At 38.9% G+C, this 27,895-nt stretch overlaps 3 protein-coding genes across 3 annotated transcripts; all 3 read right to left on the bottom strand.

The window, feature by feature from the left end:
* Positions 1 to 26: 26 nt before the first annotated feature.
* Positions 27 to 12,489, bottom strand: LOC111238178 (neurofascin-like). The gene is made up of 26 exons (XM_022767578.1): positions 12,366 to 12,489; positions 12,161 to 12,266; positions 11,872 to 12,062; positions 11,064 to 11,186; positions 10,649 to 10,867; positions 9,475 to 9,586; positions 9,108 to 9,295; positions 8,889 to 9,020; positions 8,653 to 8,796; positions 8,033 to 8,144; positions 7,772 to 7,935; positions 7,543 to 7,690; positions 7,312 to 7,436; positions 7,126 to 7,227; positions 6,813 to 7,010; positions 6,486 to 6,556; positions 6,134 to 6,356; positions 5,244 to 5,359; positions 3,930 to 4,140; positions 3,673 to 3,795; positions 3,133 to 3,306; positions 2,906 to 3,037; positions 2,496 to 2,565; positions 1,577 to 1,588; positions 1,342 to 1,377; positions 27 to 1,143 (listed from the first exon to the last, which is right to left on the bottom strand). Exons 1-26 carry the CDS (start codon positions 12,439 to 12,441, stop codon positions 912 to 914), a joined length of 3,540 nt encoding a protein of 1,179 aa, XP_022623299.1. The 5' UTR covers positions 12,442 to 12,489; the 3' UTR covers positions 27 to 911.
* Positions 12,490 to 16,679: 4,190 nt separating this feature from the next.
* On the bottom strand, positions 16,680 to 23,988 carry LOC111238202 (calcium-independent phospholipase A2-gamma-like). Its single transcript, XM_022767611.1, has 9 exons — positions 23,869 to 23,988; positions 21,089 to 22,585; positions 20,772 to 20,924; positions 20,450 to 20,607; positions 19,615 to 19,709; positions 19,326 to 19,497; positions 19,182 to 19,239; positions 18,799 to 18,993; positions 16,680 to 18,118 (listed from the first exon to the last, which is right to left on the bottom strand). Exons 2-9 carry the CDS (start codon positions 22,487 to 22,489, stop codon positions 17,660 to 17,662), a joined length of 2,691 nt encoding a protein of 896 aa, XP_022623332.1. The 5' UTR covers positions 22,490 to 22,585; positions 23,869 to 23,988; the 3' UTR covers positions 16,680 to 17,659.
* A 1,101-nt stretch (positions 23,989 to 25,089) lies between these two features.
* LOC111238199 (uncharacterized protein At5g50100, mitochondrial-like) lies at positions 25,090 to 27,148 on the bottom strand. Its single transcript, XM_022767608.1, has 3 exons — positions 26,691 to 27,148; positions 25,850 to 26,038; positions 25,090 to 25,718 (listed from the first exon to the last, which is right to left on the bottom strand). The coding sequence occupies exons 1-3, from the start codon at positions 26,820 to 26,822 to the stop codon at positions 25,530 to 25,532; spliced, it is 510 nt and encodes a 169-aa protein (XP_022623329.1). The 5' UTR covers positions 26,823 to 27,148; the 3' UTR covers positions 25,090 to 25,529.
* Positions 27,149 to 27,895: the final 747 nt, after the last annotated feature.

The raw sequence follows: 27,895 nt of genomic DNA, 5'->3' as shown, positions 1-27,895 counted from the left end.
GGTAGAAATAAATATTTCTTCTTTATTTACATTAGGACATAACTGTGGTAACAGATATTTGATGTTAGGAGTCAAATAAACAAAAGCTATTACATAAGGATTAATAATCTCTATCGCCATAGTGAGTGAGATGGGGAGACCAGTTCATAGAGAAATAGAGAAACTTCATATTTATAGCTGGTTTATAGTTGCTTGGTGATTTTCCAAATGGTTTGATCTCTTGCCTCCCATCAGGCCATAATTTGCAAACCTTCCATCCAGTTGAATCATCAGTCCCTGGATATATTATATATTATCCTACACCCATCCCCAGCAACATTTTTATACATTAAAGGTACATGTTGCCAAGGGGAGGCAATTTAAATTCTGAGATTACATTGTGGCTCACCTGATGGTGAAAGTTTGACCCTTATTTCAGTCAATCAACATACAAAAGTAACACAAATCTCATTATTTAAATTAGCAGAATAAACTAAAGTAAGCTGTTATAATAGTAGTTAAGTGGGTCCTTGCATCTGCTTTTATCAACATGATAAACTGATCCACTTCTGTCTCTTCTGATGTGCAGCCAGTCTTTCTCCATAATTGAGTGTATGTGTAGGCATGTGCATAAACACAGTATTTTTATTTACAAAACAAAAGGTCAAGCTTCCTTTTTGTCAGATGATTAAGCATGTCTCTAGAAACATTGTCCCAACCATCCACCATTTTCTTCTTAAAATGCTGAAAGCTGTGTTGGCTGCAAGGACACAGAGGGTATAACAGCTCCAGTCTCCAGCTGTTCCCTCCTGCAGACAAACTGCAAGCACCGCAGGTTCCTCCAGGTTCTTAATTGAAGGTGGAGGGTACAAGCCGGGTAAAGTTACACGACAGTTGAGCTGAAGTCAGAAAGGACGTTTCAATTTCGAGTTTTATGCCAGGGAGTAGATGGTGTTCATTGGCGAGTGAAGCTCAAGACTTCCACCAAAGTCCAGCTCCCTGACATCTCTCCTGGTTCCAGTGTACTGACCGATGAATGAGCCGTCCTCGTTGAATGGCATCTCTCCTCCTTCTCCGTAGTCCACCAGACTATCGTCACTGTCTGATCGCTTCATCATTGCTTCCATAGACGGCTGGCCTCTTTGAAGCCCTCTTTCCTCCTCCCTACAAAATAATGCAAAAAAAATTAAAACTTAATTTTAAATGTACATTTTGTCAGTGCTAGAAGGCAGAAAAGATGTTTAAAACTCATCCTGTGAACTATAAAAATAAGTATACAAGTACAATGTCGATTTAATTCTTTCTTATGAATCAGGTTTAGTTGGCAGTGCTACATTTACAATATACTGTACATGTACGTACCTTCGGGGGTAGGGCAGAGTGGAGACACGTGCTATCCTAAAATAAGAAAAGATTGTTTGAGATCATTACATGAGAGGATGAATCACATTTCATTGATCATACATTCACAATATATTTTTAGCATTATCATTAATCAGCCAAATATGCTCTTTATAGCTCCAAAAATCTGGATCATTTGGACTGTACAGTTGAAATGTCAGTAGTGTCAATGTGTCAACATTTAGTCTTTTCATACCTTTCAAGAGACCTTGAGTGGTTCAGTGCGAAAAGAACAGGGTTGAGATTTTGGGGTGGGGGGTTTAGATAGAAAAGGGTAGAGTAAATACACACACACACGCACGCGCACACACGCACACACACACACACACACGCACACGCACACACAAAAAACAAAAACAAACAGAAATTAATATAAGTATTATCAAAGAGTTATCATAAATAACTGTAACTGGATTTGATTTGTACCTGTGTAGCATCATGGTAAAATTTCATTAATGATTAAAGGTACCTTGTGGAGTTTATGACCATTGGCAGTACTATGGAGTGAAGTGGATCCCCATTTTGTTTGTATTCTGTACATGCAGGCATGTGAGGTGATAAACGATAAACTGATCACCAGTTGGTGGCAGCAATGCACATACACACATAGCAATGTGCAAGCAAAGGCAAACATGACTACCAACAATGCACAATTTATAATAGTCAAGAAAAAAAAAATCTGATTTGCAAATGTTTTATGAGAAAGGACATGTTTAAAGGTCTCAATTATACACTTTTGGTGAGAGACACTCAATATAAACATAATGTTTGTTTTTAAAATAACTCCACAGAGCAGCTTTAATTCACCAAACAGAATGCTAATGCTAATGCACAGCTGCGAAGCAAATGGATGTAAAACCCATGGCTACTGTTTGTGTTAAGGGAAACAATGCCTTATTCAGTGTTGAGTATTATTACCATACCATTATATCATTACAAGTACATCATTGAACACACTCTGGAAACCTCAAATAGGATTTTGTAAATCAGTTTTTGGAAGATAGACATAGAAACTGACAACTTAAAAATAAAATCATGCTTTCAGATAGAATCAATGATATTTGTTGTGAGTGGGTTTTCTTCATTTTCCACCAGCTGTCTGCTCCAATACTTACCGATAATCAAATGATCCCTCTTGATCTTTGTCATCCACTGGCTCCAATGAAATGTCCTTTTTCTCTCGTACTGAAATTAAAACAAGCTAACTTGTTTTAGAGAAACAATGTGGTGATATTGGTGATCATTTTCAGTATCGATTAATCTGCCTCTTATTTTCTTGAGTAATCGTTCAAATCTCTTATTTTGTCTGACCAACAGTCAAAACCCTAAGTCTTACTATAATGTTAGGACAATTAAAAACAGATTGTTTTTAACAAATTGTTACACCTGAGAAGCTGGAACCATAAAAAAATCGACTTAAATGAATAGTCTGTTATCAAAATAGTTTCAGATTAATTTTCCATCAGTCGACTAATTTATTAATCAACTAATCTGATGCCACTCTAATCAACAATCACCACTGTACCTGGGTATTTCCCCCCTCGGCTCCTCTTGATGAAGCAGACTACGAGAAGTATGAGCACAATGAGGGCCACAGCACACATTATCCCTATGAACCAGCCCTGAGTGGAGATGTCCACCTGGTCCTGAGCGTATACTGAGACACACACATAAATACCAAAGTCAACACTCAACTCTCCAAAATGTTTATTTTCTATAATGTGTTGATGCATGGAGCAAGTAGTACATTACTTTCAGTGGTATAGTGGGGTGACTCCTCCGTATGCCATTCCCCTCTCCCGACCCGAGTTCGTGCCGCCACGGAGAATCTGTACCGAGTGTAGCGGTCGTATCGGCGGACTGAGAAGCTTGTTACATTTGGAGGGAACTCCTCAACTTGCAGCTCCTCTCCTCTGGTGGTATTCACTGTGGCAAGAGTAGAAATTTCAGTGAGTTAGGAGAACTCTTAATGCTGCTTGAGTGCACACAACTAAGCTATTAAGTACCTCACCTACTCAGAAAGTGCCGTCGTTGCCCTCTGGAGAACACATTTAAACAGTACTGCAGTCTTTGAGTGCGCTATTATGTACTACGGGTATGTGGTCTTGAGTGTCACATAAAAAACTTTGTCAGCTTTAATGAAATAAACCTCTTCCTTTTCTGTTATCAAAGCTTTAATGTGTCTCCAAGGAAAACTGCATGTCACAACATTAGACCTTGAAAATGTAATCTATGAAGACAGAAACATGTCAAGATTTATATGACAATATTTCAGGTGTTGGGTTGGAGTACCTGTCTGGTACTTGAGAGAATACCCAGTGATGATACCGTTGGGTTCTGCTGGCAAGTCCCAGTCGACATAAATACTGTCCAGATGTCGCTGTTGGATCCTGAAGGATCTAGGAGCAGATGGTACTAGAGAAAAAAATACAGCATGAGATGATAAAAATAAGCTTTGAAAAGAAACATGTATGATTTGCTTGTGCTTGGAAGAGGACGCTGATATTAACTACAGTTCCTTTAGATGGGAAATAACCAACTTTTCTTACCTCCTTCAGGTGTTGAGAAGTGTATATTATTACTGGGTGGTCCTTCATATCGATTGTTTGCCACCACTATGTACATCTTGTAGTTGCTGTAAGGTATGAGCCCAGTGAGGACCCCTGACGGCTCTGGACCATTGTTTTGAAATGCTTGAGACTTCATTCCTCTGTTGACTCTCAGCCACCTCAGCTGGCTGCTGTCCCTCCAGTAGTAAACCTGAGAGATGAGAAGCACCACACCCAGCATTTTAATTCTGCTGCACTCCCAAAAAGTATTGTATTGTTATTTTTGAAAAGTTTGAATTCCTGCACATTGGAAGTACTAAGTTTCAATGGTACAAGTCAAGGACCTTTGTCTGGGATCAGATCCACAACAACATCTTTATAGTAAAACCATAAGTCAGTCAAAAGCCAGTCAAAACAGCAGCCAAATCACAAACTCCTGAGCCAATTCTCAATAATTGATGATCTGTGTTAAACTCCATAGAATACAAAACAAACAAATAAAAGAGTGTATTGAGGTTAAGTGAATTTTGTAAACAAGAAAAGTATAAGGGGTTAGTGGAGGCCGATCAGACAACTACTCAGAGACTCGATTCCAAACTGGGAATATCTCAATCACCTTAAAGAAAAACAAATCATACTAAAGAACTCTAAGAATGAAGACAAGGACAGTAGAATCAATTGACATAAAGGAAATATGAAACAAATAGTATAATACTATAAGGGAAAACTTCATGGAAATTATAATAATCAAATGTTACATTGTCCAATGTTTTAAGTAATGAAAACTAATGCAAACATATTAAAAACAACTGTTAGAGAAAATATAAAGTAAATAGCTTTGAAAAAATCAATACAGTTTAAAAGGCCATATATATATCTTGTATTTTCTATTCCAACAAATTGGACATATATTGTTGTGTGTCTCATTTTGTCGATATTTTTATCATCTGTTGGTGTTATAATTGTCTCAGGTGTTTGAGATTTTGCTAGCCTTTTGATCGGTTGTTACAGCCGGTAGCTTTAGCTTATCAATGCTTTTCATTATGAATTTGATGCCTAGTAAAGGCCCATGATGTTTCCAGTACAGCTGTCTATCAGGTGTGCATCAACACTTTTAGCCCTACTGCAAACCAAGACCAGTTATTCCTACTTTGCACACTATCACACAAAGTGAAACGCACAAGTGCTTTGATTGTATCATCCAGAATCAGCAGGGGAATCTACAGTTTGTACTGTTTCTATTGTTGCCTATCAACATAAATACAAGCTATATTTAAAGTCCATGATCCCATATTGAATTCACAATAAACATACCTTGTATTCCTTGAGTTCTCCCATAATAGAGCCGCGTGTCACTGAGTCCCAGTGCACAGTCACCTGAGTGCTCTCAATGTTGGACACTCTCAGGTTCAGGGGTGCCGTTAAGGGACCTTCGGGAAAACACAGATGACACAGTACTTTGTCTTTGCTATCAATGAACACAAAGAGAGGTGATGAGAAGGAAAACATGTCCCCAAGATAAAACATACACTAAATACAAGAATATGAGTGTTTAGAACACTGTGACCAGTTTATTCATCTGAAACCATTCATGATCTCCGGTGCATTAAGATTCAGATTAGAGCAGAACTGTAAACAGTACAGTGTGTATGCACCTTTGAATGGCTTCTTGTTAAAAACTACAGAATAACACAGATATAACGTCACATCCATACAAGGCAAAAAGAAAAAATATGCAGCTCAGACTTCATTCCATGAGCTGAGGTTTTGGCAACAGTGTGCTTTCTTCAGAGCTTAAAGGGGTAAGTATGAAACATAGCTTTGAGTATGTTTGAAATATTCAGTATAAAATATATACTGTAATCCCTTCAATGAAATAATCAAAATATTTAGAAAGCCCTCTTAAATCATTCAAATCTGCAAGAGTGTACATACAAAACTTTTGAAGGTGAACATCCCTGCATATCTTCTGATATGCAATTAGATATGCAGAAAAAGCTACATGATAATAGAAAAAACGAAAACGAAAACGAAAAAACGATTCATATTATAGGAAGATGAGGCAGAAATCAATTAGACAATACAATACAAAAATCAGAAAAGTAATTGGATTAGATCTTAAACAGGAACTTAATTGATTTTACGCATCACAGTCATCACTCATCTCTATATTACAGTATAATGCAATGGATTTAGGTACTTACGGTCTTCCCCAGAGTAACCAATGACAACAGGAGACTCCGGGCCCAGCCCAAAGTCATTGACAGCCTGAACTTTGATCTCATAAGGAGTGAAAGTATCTGCATCATATATGTAGTATTTCAGCCATTTAGTGGTGGCGTTCTTCCACTCTTCTCGGGAATCTCTCCTTCTCCACCACACTAGATACTTCAGATGGGGCCCATTCCACTCTCTGTATGTCAGAGGCTGAAAGAAGGTTCACAGCAACCAGTATTGTTTGTTTTTATTGTGGTAGAAATTAAAATACTCAACAGAGAAAATTATCGAGATAAATGTGAAAGTATAACAGTTTCAAATGGGTTCATTCGTTATTACCTCCCAACTGATCTCCATGTTATTCCTCCACGTACCCACACCCTTTACGTTCTTTGGGATGACATCTGGAGCTGTGGAGAAAAAACAATGCAGCGGTAAGATCACTAAGATCACTATGCTCATCATGTCCGGGCTGTAGCTATATATTTAACACCCAGAAATGAGAGAGGTATCAATCTTCTCATCTAACTCAGCAGAAAAACAACTTAGCATGTTTTCCGAGATGTCAAGTTGTTCTTTAAAAATGTGTTCCACACGTTTCTCTTTGATAGTTTACAATTTATCGTCTCTGACAACAAACATGTATTTTTGGAACATCAAACCCACGTGCACCACTGGTCTGGAAGCGCATAGATGGACGACTGGGGCGACTCAGTCCGATTTCATTTATAGCGATGACCCTGAACTCATAGTATGTGAAAGGTGAAAGATGCAGAATGACAGAGTTGAGGTTCCCTGGGTATGTTGATAGGTTTCTCCACTTCCCTGGCAACCAGTCATCATCATCATACTGCACTAAGTAATCTGTAACAGAGTAATAAATAAATTCTCTAAAAAATGCTGGTAAATAGCCCAAAACAATATTCCTCACAAGATGTTTTTATTTCATCTTGAGTTCATCTAGTTTTTCAGCACCTACCTGTAATGGGATTGTGGTTGCTGTTTCCAGGAACCCAACTGAGTCTTACACTACGTTCATATGGATCCGACAACTCCAAGTTAGTGGGAGGATCTGGACGGTCTACACACAGAAATATACAAACAATTAAAAAGCCTAACACATTGTATAGTGGATGAAATACCATTTATTTTAAACGTGTCATACCCATCACCATTAGGCGTGCTGAGGCAGATTTCTGGTCCAGTTCACTCTTGATGACACAGGTATAATCGCCCTCATCGCCTGTGTTTACATTAGTGATGACCAGATTTGATTCATCTAGAGAAATTCTAAGGAACACAAGTGAGATTTGTTCACACTAACACAAATATGTATATACTGTATATATATTAGAGTGTATATTTCTATATTATTTATTTGAAAAAAAAAACTTACCTCCAGCCAAGAGTGAGCTGCTTTTTGTCTTTCATCCAGGTGGTTGTGACAGGAGTAGTGACATCTGCTTTTACCCCACACTCAAATCGCACATCGGTTCCACGAATGACTTTCATACTTTGAGGTTTTGTGACAATTAATGTGGGCTCTAAGAAGGATGGGAATGTATTTGTGAAAAGTTTTATTGCTAACTCTTAAGCGTTATAGTATGAAACAGGGTAACCCTCACCTTTGACCTCTATTCGAACTTGAGTCTCGTCTCTTCCTGCGATGTTGCTGACTACACACAAGTAAGTTCCCTGGTCGTCTATCTGTGTACGTTTGATCTCCAGAGTCCCATTACTGTGGGTCTTAAAACGATTTCCTTCAAGATTCCCTTGTCCATATCTGGACCTGTGTGAGCAGACCCATAAACATATGCAGACACATACACTGTGAACTGATGTCTGAAGTCACTCTTACTTTGAAGTGTCAAACTGCTTGTTCTTACCATCGCAGTTCAGGCACTGGAGAACCAAAATAGCGGCAGTCTAAGAAGGTACGACTGCCCTCTATTACCTTGATGAGTTCATTTCTGGGCCCAAGAATACGTGGTGTAGCATCTGGAGGAAAAGATAACAACTGCAACATTATCAATGTAAAATTAATTTTATAATGAACTCTTAAACTTACAGTATGTTCTCTTATGTTCTTCTATGTGCTGTACCCTTATTTTAAAATTCAATTTCAATGCAGAACTGAAAGAAAATGTACACCTACTCTACTTAGGTTCTGGCATCAAAGACAGAATGGGAAAGCAGTAACACTGATTCATTAATTTATTTCAACTTTAATTAATTAATTAATTAAAATTAATTTTTTGGCAAGCTGGCTTCTTCAAATGTTTTAAAATGCAATTTGAACATTTCATATAAATAATGTCTCACTTTAGGGTTAGGGTTCTTTTATTACTGTACAACAGTCAAGCAACTTTAAGGTGTCATGACACTGACAATTTGAGTGTAGACATTAGAAATGTAGATCATTTCAAATCTTCCACAACTCCAGCTGTGTCATGTGAAAAACAATGTTTACACTGTAAATGTCATGAATGATAGAGTGGTAACTTACGTAGCACGTTGACAAAAGCATTGGCCAATAAGTACCCATACTGATTTGAAGCATTACACTGGTAGACGGCAGTGTTTGTAGCAGTCACACTGCGGAAGCTCAGCGTGTCTCCTGACACCTGTCTGTTAGGTTCTGGTGTAGCACCTGAAAAAACACAAGGAAGGAAAAATACAACGGTATTAGTACCATTCAGATTTTATTTTCACAGCTTATGGGATTGATCTCCAAAAACTTACTTTCAATTGGTTCCCCGTTGATGAACCAGCTGACTGTGGGACGAGGAGCCCCATCAGAACGACATACCAAACGTCCATTTTCTTCAGGAGCCAAGACCAAATCAGTGGGCTTCTCCAACCAGAATGGAGCCGCTTTTAAATACAAGTATAGGTAGTTGTTTAAAGGTTACTGTGCAGTAAGAAAATAAAGTACTGAATGTTTCTGAACGTGCGTCTCACCTTTGACCCTGACAGTTATTGTGTGCTCAATGTAGCTGATCTTATTGGTAGCAGTGCACACATATTCACCAGCATCATCAAAAGATGCCTTTGGGATTTGAATCATCTTGTTGAAATTCTTTACTTTCATACGTGGTGTCACTGTCAGGTCGTCACCATCCTTGGTCCAGGTAATATGAGGAGTCGGCCTTGATGATGAAAAACAAGGCTTTACACAGGATGACTTACATGAAATCAAATTGTAAATCATACTGAACAAGAAACATACAGACACATAACTCTTTGTCGCAGAATGTTAACAATAGCAATGAATATATAGTACCATATTTAAAAAAAAAAAAAAAAGGTTTGCAGTGTTCACACTCACACTCCTGCAGCAATACACTCCAGAATAAGCTCCTCCCCTTGCAGGACCAGTATGGAGCTGGACGAGCCTGTGGGAGACAGCCAGGTGGGGGCAGCCTCAGCCACTGTTCGAGCTGGAGAGGAAACCAACCACAACACACCAGTCACATACACCTCAAACAATAGCTAAACCTCTCAGACAACAGTGCTAGTTATCCTGTTAAGAACTGACGTGGACCACACACTCACCACAGTCAGTAAGTTTAGTAAGTCTCTTTAGGGTGTAGTCTGAATTAAAACAAATTGGTCCAATCTGTAAGCATAATCATTATAAAGGAGTTCAATTCAATTCAATTCAATTCAGTTCAATTTAATTCAATTCAATTCAATTCAATTCAATTCAATTCAATTTTATTTGTATTGTGCCAAATCATAACATCTCAAAGCACTGCAGGGTAAGGTCAAGACAGAGTTGTAGGAAGAAAGACATGTAAAATATGTTGATGTTAATGTTAGTTTGAAGTTTAAATGTGCAAAAGTATATATATATATATGTTGTGTGTACCGTATATTTATATCATAAACCCTGTTGTCTGCCATTTAGGCCTTTGTGATGCCATGCATGTATGCAAAGCTACATTTACATATTGCCAATAGAGTTTTCAGTTGGCTACATTTTTAATCAGATATGAATTATGAAAATGAAAACAGGGAAAACACATTGAACTAAATCGTTTCAATAAGTTTCCAGCAACGTTTACTCATGAAAATGCTGTATGGATTCAAATAAATTGAATATCTGCTAATGTGTCATCACCTTGAGAGCCTGTGTTTTCTTTTCCATTCACTCAGCTCTTGCAACTACTACAGAGTAAGAATAGATGCACTTTCACCTGACCCATCACAGGCCAAAAACACCTACTATAACTCAGGTCAACTCTCCAAACACAGAGCTACACTATATGATTCACAACCTCATCTTGAACCCCCAGCTTGAGTTATTTGTTTCTTTTACAGCCAGTGCATTTGATAATTTTCTGTTCTTGTAGGTTAAGCCAATGTCTGATATTTATCCACGTAGCATTCAGGTTATACAGTATATGTACACTTGAAAATGTATCTCAAACTTGACCAAAAAGATCAGATAATGGCAAAAAACTAGACATCAGGAACTGTGAACACATGATCATACTCACTTGTAAGCACTTTAACAACCACTGGCATCTTCTGCTGGATGACGTTCTTGTACGGGAAACGGGCATTACAGCAGTAGTCAGTGGTAGAGTCATTAAACAAGACATTAGAGAAGTACAAATCTCCATTCACTCCCATGGAAACCCTACGGTCCTGCCGCACAGCCTGCGTGGTGGGGAAAGCTGTCTGAATCGGCCAGTTGAAAGGTCTTGCATATGAGCCTGAGATGAAACACAGTGTTAAAAATACAGCAAGTTCATAGGTGAAACATTTCAATGGCTAGAATTCTTGAAAGCTTGTTTGGTAAGCTGATCAATAAAATGCTTCCTTTTAAGGGTTATCTGCATTTGAACCTAGATTTAAATGATTCAGTTAACCTTTGTGGATCAGGAACTTTAACTCAAGAGAGACACTTACAGCTGGACATCCAGTAGGTTTCAGGTTTAGGCGGGCCAGGTGGAGGGTCACAAGACAAGACCAGAGGCAAGCCAGCGCTGACCACCACAGGCTCCAGAATCTCCCTTGGCCACACAGGAGCCCCTACAAAAACACAGAATATTACAGGTCTCCACTGAGCAGCAAGGTTGAAGTTTGTTGTTTGATGACAGTGCATGTTAAATATGTGGGTCGCTAAAAACTCATGGTCCCTATTGTGTTTACTGATATGGTTGCAAAAAGGCTAATCAACTCATCTTTTCTTTTAATATACACCATCCCACCGAACGGACACTTTGGCCACTGGTAACACCAGGTGTGTTTTGCTCTGTACCGGACTCACATGTTATACATTGTTTGAAATCTCTAAGTCTCCTGATTCAATCTGTGCAAAGCATTTAGGGTCCTCTTATCACTACAATAGCTGTTGACTCAGAAATGGTTCAGACTTGTTGCTATGGCTCCAAAGTGTTTTCCACACAAAAAGTACTTCTACCCTCATTTAATTAGCCAAGAATGAAAAAAAATTAAATGAAGAAGAAAAACCTTGAATTTCTAGCATGTTTCTGCCTCTGTAACTTTGGTTCAATAGCTCTTCTATTCACTCTGACTCTATACTCTATACTATCCAGAAAATATTGTTGTTCTTGTTGTATTGTTGTGGACTCTTCATTTCAGAGTGATGCACATGGACTGAGTCACTGCCCACACTGAGGTCACTGCAAATCTCCTGTCACTGATGGATCCAAACAAACAGTGGATTCTTTAATAGTCTCAGTATTGAACTTACTGTATAGTCGTAGTCTGATCTTGTTGGAGTATGCAGACCCATACTCATTGGAGGCAATGCACTGATACTCTGCCTCATACTGTTCTGGCTTGTTCCAGGCATAGATGTCCAGCGTCCCAGAGCGCCTGCGCATTGATGCCTGAGGGTCACGTGCCACGTTGAAATACTTTCCATTTCGCCTCCATGAGAAACTTCATGATTGATCAAAAAGTGTGAAGCAGGAGAGAAAAATCAGTGAAGTAATTTGCACATAATGATGTCGGCTTTAACAAAATGCATCAGCTCTTACATGGGATGAGGGTTTCCTTTCGCTTCACACTCAATGACCATGGTGTCTTTAGGGTCAACAATATGCTCCTTCATTGACTGTTTTATAATGGTTGGGGGTTGTCTGACTGCAGGCAGAGAAATAAATCAGCTTGGTATATTACAAACGTATGTGCTTCAACAAAACATATTGCAACTTACAACAGAAAGTTAAGTCACTGACTCACTTTCCAGAGGGATGTCCAAAGCCCAAACACTCTGCCATAAAAGTAGCAGCAGCGCTGGTTCGACCAGTGTCCCCATCTTTACAGTTCATTTAATCCAGCAATACTTTTGGTCACCAGTTCTCCTGTTCTTAGAATAAATGATGAGAAAAACAAAGCATCTACAAGGCATTCATTTCAGGCAGTTAAAATCCAGAATGAGAAACCTTAAGAATTTACTGATGGTTCACAATACATTCACCTTGCAGCAGTAAACAACTTACTATTTAATTTAACTACTTAACATGTACATTTGCATTACATTTTATAATTTTATCCAGTGTTTGTTTTGTTCTTTTGTGTTTTTTTGTTTTTTTTATGAAAAACTGTCATCTAAAAATAACTATAGTTGTCAAGTAAATGTGGTGGAGTAAATCATAAAAATTTTCCCTCTGAGAGAAAAACAGAGCAGAAGTATTAAGTGAAAATGCTCAAATAAAATCAGCTCAAAATTGTACTTAATTACAATAATTGAATAGATGTACTTAGTTTCTTTTCACCACTCACATCTCTACTATTTAGTTCACACTGAACAGATCCTTTTTATCACGCTATTGCTATAAATATGCAACAAACCATGAGTCATGATCAAAAGAAAAAGTACTTACCTTTGTCATATACAGTCAAATCAGGGCTCTCTCCTCCCCATCCCTGTGACTTCCGCCGTGCATCGATAATTCCAATGACTTTTCTCCAGGAAATTATTCTTGTTTGTGCAGTATATCAATTAATGCCTCAGTCCTTCAAACATCAGGTCAAGAACCCTAGAGGAGTTCATACACTTCAGTAATAGAGTTTCTTTCTGTCACTGCCACTTACACTCTGCCCACCCATCTCATGAATAATGAATGAGCACCATACACCACCTACACCTCACCCACCACACTTCACTGTTCTGACCGAGCTCTCATAATTCTGAACAATCCATCTCCATCAAACACAGTCACAAAGTTCTTCAGCACAATAAACAAAACTGAAGTTCCAAGAATCACAGGGCCTTTTCATGTGATTTTTTTTAAACAGGGCATGTTTTTCTTGAGTCTGATTTTTTCTTAACAGCTGAATAATCTTTGCTTTGACCTGTTCCAGTGTGAGTTGAGAAATCAGTTTAGTACACTGGGTTGGGCCAAATGAAAGTACAAAACAACCCATATTCTGCACAATTTGCATTCCTGTTGGTTTTGATGACATCATAATGTGGGAAGAGAGGATGAAAGCAATGTTTGTTTCTCTCATATGAATTTTACATGTGGCAAATCTCAAGTCATGTGACTACAGTCCACTTGCCCTGACTAAAGATGGAAATATGTAAGCAATACATCTTCCAATACATCCTTCCTCCACACACACCCTGTATTTTTAATTCCTCCCATTTTTTCCCCCCAAATACCGATAATATATATTCTTTTACACTCAGCCATTCACATGCATATCCTCGGTCGAGGAAAAGGTCATTACCATTCAGCAGAGAAAATCCTACAGGGGGAAGGAGCAGTTCTCTTTCCTAGAAACAGTGCCAAGGACGCAGGAGAAGCTGTATTTGTGTTAGACAAAAGCCATCTCACGGCTGACGACAAAGTGCTGACCTGTGTAGGCTTTTAGGCATCCACACAGGGCTGCGTATACAGGCCAGCACTGACTGGGATAAACAATAGCTTGGCAGGGGGGAGGTAAGGGTAAAATGAGGTGGCATCGCTACCTACAGATGAAATTGAACTTGTAATTAAGATTTGTATGTACAAGTCTAATAATAAAGCTGATTAAAAAGTGAAAAGCTTGTATAAATGCATGACTGATCATTATTGAATTGATTTCTTTCCGTTCGCTTTGTAGCTGATGCTCTGTATCCTCCAGCCCTGATCCCCTCTAAATGTATGAAACACAACTAGTCATGCCTCACACAGAAAACAAAAGCAGAAGGGGTATGTTGAGCTTCTTGGCTCTCAGAATGAGCTTTTTTCTCCCCATGCATTGGACTGAAGCAGGCCTGGCAGTGAGCAGTGATCAGTGCCATGCACCAGATTGCACAGTGAAGAGGCAGAGAGGCGGACAGAGCCAGCTCATCGACGACAAGAAGTTCTCTATGCTCGCGGGTCTCCTTTGGCACGTGTGCCCAGGGCTCGGGTAAGAGCAGATGGCATGTGGGAGGGAGTGTCCAACCACACAAGCTGCCTGTTCAGACTCAGAGCACCTATCATCTGCATCTTTGACGTCACTGCATCAGGGAGACCACAAGAAGACACTGGAGAGAAACACTGCGCTACATTAAGTCATCACTGTGCAATCTAAACATCACTGTCTGACAAACATAAGCACTATAATTCTGACTTTATGGTGAGGTGACAGTAAACTACAGCAACATTTTCTCAAAAGCATCAGTCTACGGCCATAGCTGCTCTGTGAAACCATATTTATCTACAGCAATGCTTTGAGCCACATGCTAACATCAGCATAACCAGTGGTAGAAGAACTACTCACATCCTTTACTTACGTAAAAGTAGCAATACCACAGTGTAGAAATAAAATCTGCCACAAGCAAAAGTATGCGAATACTTATGTGAATCTTTTATTTTTTATTATTGGGTTAAAAGTATTGGTGCATTGATGTGTACATCATTTTGATGTTGTTGAAAAGGTGGAGCTCATTTTCTTACAAGAGCAATGATAGCAGGCTGATGTTTAAGAATTATATAAACTATTTTCACCATTTTAGTTTAGTATGTTAACATGCCAACATTTGCTAAGTAGCACTAAGCTCAAAGTACAGCTGAGGCTGATGGGACTGCCATTAGTTTTGAAGGTAATTGATTATAAATTAAAGTATTGCACAAATTGAAATTTCAACCCAGTGGTGACGTAAGATAAAATGTTGAGGGATCATCAGTTATTACAATTGATCCTGAGGAACATGAACTTCTGAACCAAGTTTAATGACATCTATCTAATAGCTGTTGAGACCTAATAGTGGCACTAAAAGGAAAGGTCAGGGTATCACCAAAGTCTTTGGGATTTATCATCTGGGGAACATGAATGACTGTACAAAATTTCATTGCAAGACATCAGAAATTTGTCTCAACCTGAGTGGTGGATTGACCGACAGACATCCCTACAGTTATACTTCTGGTGTGGCTAAGACTACAAAGACCCATGGATCTTTAGAATAAGTTGACATAAAATTATTCAAATCCAAGCCAGTCATCTCAATGGCAGGTGTGAGAGCTGAATAATATTGAGCTCACTCTCATACAAATCTGCTGATGCCGTCGTAGACCCGTCCCACCTCTCAACTCAGACTATGACATCATGAAGACCTTGACTTCCATTGATGTCTGTCTTTAACAAGAGCTGTAAGGACTACAGCACTCCTTCACACAGTAAAAGACTCTTTGCAAAAGTGTCTTAGTGTCATAATACTGTGTACTTTTTTTTATCCAAAAACTAATTCCCAAAATTGGCTAAACAAAGTACATTTGGTGAACATTAGGATTCCTACCTTTGAGTGTTTTCACGGCTCCTTGGTCCCTCTTTCCCCTTGTTGCAGCAAAAGCTGGACCCCTGACTACTTTTGTCTCATCCAGTGCCAGGGTAGATTCACAGCAGCATCTCCAAACTGAGCTTCACCTTTCCAGCAGCATCTGTTTTAGGTGACATTTGTCAGTCCATCATCTTAAAGCAGGTGACAGACGAGATAACAGAGGCTCATGTGGTCAATCAGGCTGTCCCACGCCTGGGTCACATGCCTGGCAAACAGGGCCTGAGAGCCTATTATAATAAATCCATTGTGAAATCCACACATAAATATAACGTCATCTCCACTGTGACGAGAGAGTAAAGTGAAACAAAGCTGACATGTCATGCACAAGATGGTGGATTAGGTTTAGGTGTCATCATGCAACTTTCTAGCAACAATCAACTACCACTTTCTTGAGACATGAAATTTTTTGTATATTTTCATTTGTGCTGTCGGATTTTCAGGATGTTAGATGTGGGGGGTGGGTTACTGACCTTGTATCTTCACGCTGGCTGGCACGAACGCACACTCTCTCTCACAAAGCTGTTTCTGTCTGGAACAAAGTCAGTCTATTGTGGACAGGGAGGGCACAGCTTCCAGACACATGGGGGGGATTTAACCCATCACATTCAAGTGACTGGATGGCTTCTCCTTCATTGATAAATCATTTGCCAAGACCAGGGTGGTTCATTTAATGGGTTGAAGTGGAGACATTTTATATGTTCAGTAAACAAAACAGTTTAAATAAAATGACAAGGAAACAAGTCTTCATAAATATAAATTTATTTTAGACTAATTTAATGCCAAAATCATACAACATCATACGAAAACATAATGTGGCATGATATATAACTTATATTGCTGTCAACAACACTGAAAAGTGCATTTTCAAAGAAAATAGTAATTGTATCAACTTAACTATGTCACATATGTAAATTTTGCAAAATTTTTTAAACAAAGTGCATGAGAGTGCTTATTTCATGTGCATGTTTGTTCTGTGCATCTATGTATAGAAGTAAAACAATATGTTATATGTACAGTATCAGTCAAAAGTTTGGACAGACTTTCCCATTCACTTGAATGGTATGTGAGACCTGTTGCCAACATTGTATTGATCTGGTACAGAGACACCAGGGAGCGGAAAAAAAACAGAAACTTCTTACAATACAATCTTATAATGATCTTGACTAATTTGATGAAGCTCAGAAGATTCAGCAACCGTCTGGCTTCTTTGTACTGTATTCAATTCAAAAATCACTTATAAATGATGATGATTGTTCCACCTCCTCTAAAGTTGATCACCCTAGCTGTTTCAATTGATCCTCAGTGGAAACAAGGTCCATGGCAATCCAACCATCAGCTGTTAAGACATTTCACATCAGACTGCAAAATTCACTTTCATTGTGGTGCTAAAAGGAAAAAATCTGGGGATCACAAGAGCCTTTAGGAATTATCATCTGGGGAACATGAATATCAAGATAACAGTGGTCCATTTGTTGTTATTCAAGATTGATAATCCTTTGAAACAAAGTGGTGGACTAACCAACACACTGACATCATCATCCATAGAGCAATACTGCTAGCATGGCTAAAAATGATTTCTCAGTTGAGGTCTCAACAGCAAACATATTGTGCATTTCACCAAATTTGTATTTACATACAGGCTGTTGTACTTCAAGTTGTTTCTGTTGTTTTGTACACAGCCTGTGTATGTGTGCATCTGTGCATTGAATATGCTTATACCCACTCATACCCATCTCTGCTTCATCTCCCAGGCTCTCTCACTCATCCAGTCTTTAGTTCTGCTTGCAGCTGAGCGCTCTGCCCCAAGCACCAAACACAGCCTGGCCAGCTTGGGCCGGTTTCTCTCCAGGTAGGTCTGGGTGTCTCTCTGCAACTGGTCCAGGGGCCCCGGTCGGCTCTCATCCAGGGACACTTCACCACTCAGCATGGGGTTGAAGCGGAAGTAGACGTCTGGAGCAAGCAGGTCATCTAAAAGGGTGTGAACCCCTTCGGTGTCAGTGGCACTGCAGATCAGATTGCTGATTTTCGCCCTCAGGCTAGTGGAGGTGGCAGGACCCCTCTTAGCATTGTCATAGCGACCTGTGCCAAGGGACAACACACACTGGAAGGGCTGATTGGGCCACAACAGACGGCTTTCGTGGACAGCCAAGGCACAGGGGTTGTTGAGGAGAATTCCTCCGTCCTACAAAGAGACAAAGAAATAAATCTACAAGTGAACAGGATAAGTACTTTGTTCAGTAATGATCTACTCTGAATTGTACATGTGAGACAAAACAAAGAGCGCTTTCAACTGACTCTGATTTTCTGATAATGTGTTCTTCCTCTTGGTTTAACTCATTAAAGCTTGAATATAAACAAACAACAAGACTTAGCAGCTTTATTAAGAAGTGTAACATAAAAGCACCTACTGTATGTTTTGATTTCATTTAAGGACTGTATGAAATTTATTAGATGGGTTAGCAAGATGTATTTTATGTATTTTTTTCTTTTCGTGGAAAGCAGGGTATCCTGTGTTTTTTGAGAGAGCAGGTAAGGGTCTTAGGACTTTTTCTCATCCTAGATTTATGTTTTATTTAATTCTTTCCTTGAAAGATGTATTGTGATTTTTTTCAGTTACATCATAAATATGTACTGTACTGTGTGCAGTACAGGTCATTAAGGTGTGGTTGGCCATATGCAGAGAACAAGAGGACAACAAAAACATTAAAGTTGTGGTTTGGACACTGTAAAGCTCTGTTAAGCCGGGGCGAGTTGCAGATTCAGGTGAAAATTTGTCTGTAAATTCATCACTACGACTGACCCCTTTCAACATATAAATATATTTTGATTCTTCCACTGAAAACGTTGAATGTAATCTCCTACCTGGTGAATATCACTTTTTAAAGGGAACTCTTGGAAGTATCCTGGGGCAGCTGATGATGCTCTCACTGCCTGCCACATCTGGTAGGCTGAGCCTCCTGCGTAGCGGCTGAGAGAGCCTGGTTTGTGGTTGTAGTTGCGGAAGACAAAGGCCTTAGGACTGGTACCCCAATTTACCACAGCACTTACTGCTGAAACCTGAGCAGATAATAAGAATACCCTCTCTTAAACCTGTGCCAACTCAAATTTTACTGGTTAAAACCACAATTATTGCTAATTACAGTTCATTGTGCATCATTAATCCAACTGTATTTTTACCAGTGCTACGAGTCTGATGATAATTTTGATCATAAAATCAACTGCTACTGTGATTGCAATATTCTTACCTTGGGACTTGACTCCTCTCTGGCTGTTTTAATAAGCACTCTATTTCCCAGCTTTTCTCTGAATAGGATAAAAGCAGAAAATCCGTATTGATGTGTAGAGATTCTTCACTGGAAGCACATGTATAGTGTTGTTAGAATCTATACCGTAATATTGTCTCCCATGTCTCAGTGTTATAGTAGGAGTGACTCCAGCCCATCTTCATGGTGCCAACCAGCGGGTTCTGCCGAAACACTTCAGAGCCAAATCGACGATACATGTCAGCACACTCCTCTAGAGAAAAATGGGCCAGACCCAGCATGAAGGCTAGAACGGCGCCTTTAATAAACACATGTAGAGACAGAAAAGAGAGACACAAAATTATAGTCATACTGGGAAGCATCAAGATGTTGCTGAAAATCCATCATATTGTAATTTTTGGTTGTTCTTTGTCACCTGTGCTCACTCCACAGATGTAGTCAAACAGCTGGTGGATCTTTCTCCCTGTCTCATCTTCCAGTAGCTTTAACACCTGCAGAGGCACCACACCTCTGTAAAAGGCAAAGACAAAATACTAATTATATGAAGAATAATACACACATTGTGATGTGTTTTGGTCATGTTATATTTGATTGTAAACAGCACACAGGACAGAGACCATTTTAAACAAGGTTCTGGGTTGAATTGACACAATTAGTTGATCAATTTATCAGAAAATTGATTGGGAACTATTGTCATAATCAATTAATCTTAAACTTTATTCTTAAACCGATGTGCACAGTAATACATCAATAATTATAACCTAACAATATACTATAATAAACATTAACATAAACATAGGGGTCATTCTACATGAGTGCTTTTACCTTTGGTACTTGAAGTTCTACACTTAACTGGTATAACATAACTGTGGTATTGCTACTTTTACTCAGGAACGAGATCTGAGTACTTCTCCCACCATTGTGTTCGAGTAATTTTTCAAGCAAAAATGTCCGATAGGCACTCTTTTCAGCTTTTCAATGTTAGGATTTGCTAGTTTTCTCTGTTTTATATGTTAGTAAAATATATATCTTTGGGTTTTGGACTATTGTCCAGATGAAATACGCAACTTGAAGGCATTTCCATGGGCTTTGTGAACTTGTGATGGACATTTTTACAGACAAAACATTACATTGATTAATTCAGAAAAGAATTGTTGGATTCATTGATAATGAAAATGATTGTAAGTTGAAGCTCTAGTTCTGGCTATAGCATGGAAAGAACACCATTCATTTGATTTTCTTACACTTACCTTGTGCCACCACCATCAATTGAAAGCACTCTAATGCCACAACCTTTGACTGGATCCACATAGCCAATTAGAGCCAAGGTTTCTCTAACGGCACTCTGAAGCACCTGGTCGTCTCTGTAGTTTCGTCGCTTTCTCAACAATGTGACTGCAATTTTCTCCTGGAAACAGAAAAATCTTTAAGAATTGACTGGGGTAAAATCAGTTTCTTTCAGAAATGTGATTGTTTCACCTCCAACAGTCCTGGAAACAGAAAAATCTTTAAGAATTGACTGGGGTAAAATCAGTTTCTTTCAGAAATGTGATTGTTTCACCTCCAACAGACCTGCCACATTACAGCTTTGCACGAGGGGTAACGGATAAGGTGTTCATTGAGTGCCTCCACACAAGCAATCAGAGCTCCTGGAGATGAAGCAAGTCCCAGACTGCCAATCAATCCACGTGTGATTTCCTCTGCCTGTCTCCGACTCAAGACAAGCTGACAAAATACAACCAGAAATTACTTGCAGAATGAAATTAGGCAAATGAGACATGCCAGGGACATAATATACAACTTTCTCAACTAACAGATATTTTTTTATATTTTAAATTTCTCATATTCTTGATCAATGTGAAGTCACTTCATATGTGACCACAACTCACCTTTTTACTTAATATTGCTGCTGGTGAAGTCATGGCAAGTTTGGGCTTACTCGCCTGGGTCAACGGGCTCAGCTTTAGATAAGCACCCAGCAAGTCAGGGATGGCACTCGTGGGATGGCGGAGGCAGTCCATAAAGGTGACGGTCTTAAGTCTTTCAGAGGTAGCAGATCCAAGGTCCATCTTTATTAGAAGGTTTTCAGCATCCTCATCCTGTCCCCTTTGACCCTTGAAATACTGATTAATGTGACTGGCCATTTGGAAATGGCTCTCCCCAAAGCTAGTTGTAATATGGCTGCTGTGGAAAAGGCCTTCACTTTCAGGAACGATAGGTGCCTCTTGCTTCAGCTGTGAAGTAGCACCTTGAGTTTGTGAGGCAGATTTTGTTGAGCAGTTTTTGCAAGCGCTATTTTTTTCCACAGGAAGGTGCTCTCTCCTGTTCTGAACTTCATCAGTAACCTTGGCACCAAAGTATTTATTGATGTGTCTTGCAAAGTGAAGGTAGAGATTGTTAGATTCCACTGTTGCCTGTTCAGCGCTGGGTTTTATTAAGGGCATTTCAGCTTCTTTAGAGGTCAGAATACAGGTGTTTTGCATTTTTCTCCTCTTCTGTCTCCTGTGTGTCACTCGGGTGGAAGACATGGTTTGCACATTCTCCTGCAATTCAACTTTTGCAAAACCTCGGGAAAAGACTGAGTTAATGTGATTAGCGACGTAACTGTAGCTCTCACCAAATCTTGTCGCCAAAGAGCTGATGTGAAATAATTGCAGTCCAGACATTTCCTGGGTTGACGGACTTGTTCCTGAGCTCTGCTGTTTGTCTTTGGACTTATAGACCTGCATTGTGTCTTTGCCCTCAGATACATTTCGTTCTCTGGTTGCTCGTTGACTTTGACTACGTCTCTGTGACCTGCCGAGATATTCTGGAGTTGCGACAATGAGACTGGCATTTTCAGTTAGAGGTACAACATCCTTCCTCTTGAAATAAATGTTTATGTGTCTGGACAGTCTATTAAAGGGCTGACCAAGACATTCACGCAGTGAATTCCAATGAAAACTGTTCTGAGCCTCCTCAATGACCCCAATGGCTTTGAATACATCCCTATTAGAGGATGAGTAAAAACGCACAATCTGAAGATGTTTCACCTCTTGGCTTAAATTTCTGAGGACGTGGTAAGAGGTAGAGCCCGTATCACTGTGTTTTGAACTTTTAAAATTGGCTTTTCTTGTAAATCTGGAAAGCTGAGGAGGTGACAGCACTGAATATCTGGGGACGTCCAAGCAGAGCGGCGCTTTGGCTAGACGTGGATGCCTTCTGATAAGGCTCATAAGGTACCTAATTTTGCAGTATGATCTCAAAGTCCTGTTCACAGAACACATGTTGGTGCTGAGGTAGCGACCCATGTTAGACCTGATGTCGTGAGCAGCAATCAGTCAAAGTCCAAATATCACTCTTGAGCCTGCATTGATTTATGCCACTGGAGCATATTCAACAAGAATCTAGGAAAAAAACAAACAACAAAAAATCAAATACATTAAAGCAAGACTAAGAGTCTACAGCCATGATAACAGCTCTGGGAGGCTGTGCTTGGAGCTAAATGCAAACATGCTCACAATGACAATGCAGATGTTTATGAGGAATAATGTAAACCATCTTAGCATTAGCATGATTACATTTGCTAAGATAAACAAGGTACAGCTGAGGTTCATGGGAAATTCTCTGTATTGGAAAATTTGACCTGATGATGGTGATAGATAAAAGGTCAGGGGTTCAAAGTTATTACAGTTATTTGTCTAGGCAAAATGAAAATCTGTGCAAAATCTTGTGCCTATCCACCAAAAAGATTTTGACATGTTTCATAAATAAGTTAAAAAGTTGAAAGAAAAAAATGGCCATGATGCTAGAGAAAAAGTCAGAGGATCATCAAATTCATTGAAATTTATCCTCTAGGGACCTTAACCATATGGAGCAAATTTCACGACAAACCATCCAATAGTTGTCAAGATATTTCATTCTAAACAACAAATGTCAACCTCATGGTGGCCAAAAAAGTCTGTTACAAATGTCTAATGTTTTTATGAAAAAAAAAACACGCTAGATAACCAAGTTATATAAACTTAAATATATTAATTTCCACAAAACAAGGGTTTAAAAAATTAATTACCCCGCAAAACAGTAAGCCCAAGGTTCAGAGAAAAAACAAAAGTATTGAAGTATGAGGGAAAGTTGCCACATCAATATCCTCACTGCATGTGAGTTCAGAGCAGAGGCACATGCTGACTTCTATAAACAAATCATTCTGAGGGGAGAGTGCATACTTTCACGGTGAGCTGATCAGACTGTACAAACATCATGTGCCACAACAACCACAAATATTGTTTCCTGGTACTGTGTACCCTCAGGAATGTAACATGAAACCTCAGGGCAAATAACAATCTACACGACCTGTGATTAAGTCTCTGCCCTCTGTCAATAGATATCTGCAATAGGATAAAAATTTAAGAATATACATATATGAGCTGTGCTCATATCCCAAACACATATGTTTTTACTATATTCCTTTTTAAAATAAGTTGCATCTATAAACACTGACCTATGCACACAAGCACTGTTTCTTTAATGCCTTCACAGAGAGAAAAGCAAACACCTTAGGTGTGCAATAGTCAAACATCTACTATGGTTGTTTTCTACTTCAGTAGGGGAAGGTCATGAACTAAAGTAGCTTAAAGCTCCTCTAACCTTGACAGAAAGTATCTGATAAAAGCACACACTGAAGGTTTACCTGAAACAGCACCAGGTTCTTCTTTCTTTACACTTCCTCTTCAACCAATTTTCTGTCCTTTGTAATAAAGGTAGTACATCACTTCTGACAGACAGTCAGAAACACTATTTCTACTATGTTTTGACACCTAATTCAATCCTTCTGTCGTGCAGAGCTCTAATCTTATTGGTTGAGCTGAGCTAGAGGGGTGGGCCAGCTCGACCAATGTTCAGAAAAACCACACAAGCTTAAGGGTCATGTGTTGTCACTGCTGACTGCCAAGCACAGGTCTAAAATTAGGGAGGGAGAGATAACTTAAGGGTCTCAGTAAGGCGATGTTAGCTGCTTCTTACATGACAGCAAATCACATTCCCACACACAGACACACACCTCCCTCCAATACAATCAGGTCTGTGACGCACTTCAATTCTTAGAAACTGTGCACAGGCCTCATGGTAAACATGATACAAGACTGAAGTGGTATATGGATATTATAAAATGCAGTAATGCTTTAGACTGTATGTTATTGATACCTGCAATTAAATAATCACCCAGTAATTTGCAGGCTGTAATTTAAAGACTAACTTATGATACATTTTAGTCATTTACGATTGCTGTTGTAGAAAAGAAAAATTAAATATAAAAAATATGTAAATCAGCCAGAAAAGTGTCTGCCTTGAATCACAGTGTGTTTTGTAAACATTAGTGTCCTATAGCCACAACTCATAACCTTTCACAGGCACACACTGTTCTGCACCACAGTGTATTGTTGATGAAACAAGCTCACACCAGGAGGCTGAGGCTTGAGTGTCTGAATCTGTCCCCCCAGCTCACAGAAATGACTTACGAGAAGTGATTCAGATTAAAAATATCATGCAAATTCAATCAGTTCAGGTTTTTGAGTTTCCATTATAGTCCAAATGACTTAACACTGATTTCACTCAGATACTATAAGAATCTACTGAACTTTCCACTCACATTCAGAGTTGATATAATTTTAGACCTACAGTGACATCTAGTGGCAGATTCCTGATAGTTTTATCCAAATAAACCCGAATGAAATTCATTATGACATACTGTGTATCACAGGAAATTGACTGTACTTTACTTCAGAGAGTTTTAGTCTCATCTCTGTATATTTGCCAGAGTACATCATGAAAGGCTCTTTCTCCACGCTGTTATGTTTATTATGGTTCAATTTTTCTTTTTCTATTTTCTGTTCTGTTTTATGAAATCAAACTCTTTTTGATACATTTCTTTGAATGTTTAATATTAAGCTTAACATTATGAATCAATTTTTAATATTCAGGACATTTTCAGCAAATTGCAGAAACTTGTTTTTACAGTATTTTTGCTTATATTTTGCAACCATCTATTACTGTCATCATTTTCATTTGTGTATCACTCTTGGAAGATGTTGGTTTGTTTTAACTGAACTGACTGAAGAATATCAAGTGAGACTAACAGTCTTACAAGCAAAGACATTCTGCACTAAATAATATCTTCACAGCAAACACATTTAATCCAGCTATTTCCTTTCAGCAGAAAAACAGTACCGAAACTCTTCCAGAAAGGTTCATGATGAACCAAAGGCTAAAGGGGACTAACCATGCAGTATTTATCCAGTTCTTCTTTACAATTAATTAGACATACTTTCTTCTTTCTCTGGTCAAGAGTCAATGTCATTTCTTTTCACAGCGTCCTGTGGTGCACTCCTCCGCACGTCCGGTCCACTTTAAACGATTCCTTGCAAAGATGGCATAGGATTGGTCCATAAATGGCCTCACAGGTGACCACGTCATGAAGCGCCCCAACCAACCAAGACCCACCGCACCGTACATGACTGCAAATGCTGGGATCCCACGGTGAACCTGTCAGTACACAGACATTTAGCCACCTAGCATAATATTAAATTTAGACTAATCTGGAAAAGTCTTCCAAAATGGCAATTTGGCATACAGAATATTACAGTCTTAGTAAAGTCAGTGGAACGGGAACTTACCTCATCTTTCTCATCAATCACATGCATTTCCTCCATGGCCATCTCATAGCTGATGTCCTTAAATTTCCCCCCATCATAGCCTGGCAGGGAGATATCGACGAAATCCACTTTCCCTGGCTGGTTTCTCTGCAGAAACTGGAGGAACCGGATCTCTGTCACACATATGGGACAAAGCCCATCATACAGCACCTGAAACAAGAGCAGGGAACAGATGGTCACAGCACTGGTGTCTTCAATTTTCTGTTTCGACCAAATAGTAAGAGTACTCCTTAGGCAGAATGGGCCATGTCAGCTGGTTGAGGTGGCACTATTTCCACAGCTTTGTAAAGTGTTGGGTAGTTTAATCAATAGTAGTTCATCATAGTTTATAATCAGTTTAGATTTCATATGTAAAATATTAATTTGAAAAGTAACCAGTATGTATAGATATCAAATAAATGTGTTGAATTGCAATGAATGTATTGAAGTACAATCTTTCTCTCTGAAATGTGGTGGAGTCAAAGTATAAAGCCGCATAAAATTAAAATACCCAACAAAGTACAAGTGTCTCCAAACTGTACTTAAGTACTAGAGTAAATGTATTACTACTACTACTACTGTAAACAACTAGTCTTCACTAATACAAGTTCTGTGTTTTTTAAGTTTGTAACACTACCATTTCCTGAAACTGCAGTTCAATGGCAGAATGTGAATATATATATATATTAATATATATCAGTCTTAAATGTGCCATTTTGCATAATGACCACTTTTACTTTTTATACTTTAGGCAGTTTTTTGACATTGTTTGTATGTGTACTGAAAACTGATGAAGGTTAGCAGAAACACTGAGGGAACTCACCTTGACAGTAGCAGACTCAGAGCTGAATGTCCGATGCTGATGTCTGCAGAGTTGAGGTGTCACTCTTACAGATGCCACTGAATTTACACCAGTGCGCAATCTGGCCAAACATATTCTGACTCTGGAAAACATCTTGAAATACAATGAACCCACCTAGCTATAGATGCTACACGTTGCTAAGCTATTGTAGCATCTGACTTTGGCGTAGCAAACACTGGTGTTAGCTAACGTAACCAGCCACCATTCATGTGTTACCCAAGCGGTTGAGTAACACAGAGTTCGCCCTCTGATGCCGTTTATCACAAACGATCGACAGAGACCTCTCACGTTGCAGCAGATATAATCCTCATATTCAGCATTTTAGTAACATAAAGATAATTTAATTCAAGCTGTACATTTACAATTACAGCGGCTAGACTGCAGCTACGTGTGACTGAAAGAGGCGTGGTGACTGGTGCGAGAGGTCTCACTCCGCTACTTTTTCGAAGTCAAACGTTAGAGAAACTACGCTGTAGTCCAACCCCATTTTTATAAAAAGACAACCTGTTGGATAATCATGTGATACCGATGCTTTCTGTCCATTTTGGGGAGTTTTTTTTAGCTTGTATCCAAATATATATATATATATATCCTAAACCTGTGTCTAATATTTTATTTTTGTCAAATGTGGATACATTTCTGGGGATCAAACAGTTGCTGAAACCATCTGAAAATCTTAGAGGAGAAGAGGGTTTTGTTGCTTATAATATAGCTTATTATATATATTTTTTAACGTAAATGTTTAATTTGAAAAATAACAAGTGACTACAGTTGTCTGAGAAACACAGTGGAATAAAAAGTACAATATTTCCCTCAGAAATAGTGGAGGAGAATTAAAATGCAGATGCTCATGTAGGCTAAAGTACAAGTACACCAAAACTGCAAGTATGGTAATTGAGTAAATGTGCTTTACACTAAAAGTTGCCTGCTCATATTCATATTCAAGATAAATGGAATCTACTATAACAGCCAATTAACAACTATTTGAACTTACTTTTTTAATGAAGATTTCATTAAGATAAAATACAGCTTATTTTGTTTGCATTTAATAACCACAGGTCCCACAAGGCTTTGACGGCAAATCTGTGGCTAGGACTCAAGGCACATGCTGTTGTTGAATACTAACAAAATAATTTCCATCTTAAAATGATGTAAGGTGGTACTAG

Source organism: Seriola dumerili, unplaced genomic scaffold (genome assembly GCF_002260705.1).
Source record: "Seriola dumerili isolate Sdu_G_001 unplaced genomic scaffold, Sdu_1.0 BDQW01001222.1, whole genome shotgun sequence".
NCBI lineage: Eukaryota > Metazoa > Chordata > Actinopteri > Carangiformes > Carangidae > Seriola > Seriola dumerili.
Note: the sequence above shows the minus strand (reverse complement) of the source record. Positions and strands in the feature narration are given on the sequence as shown.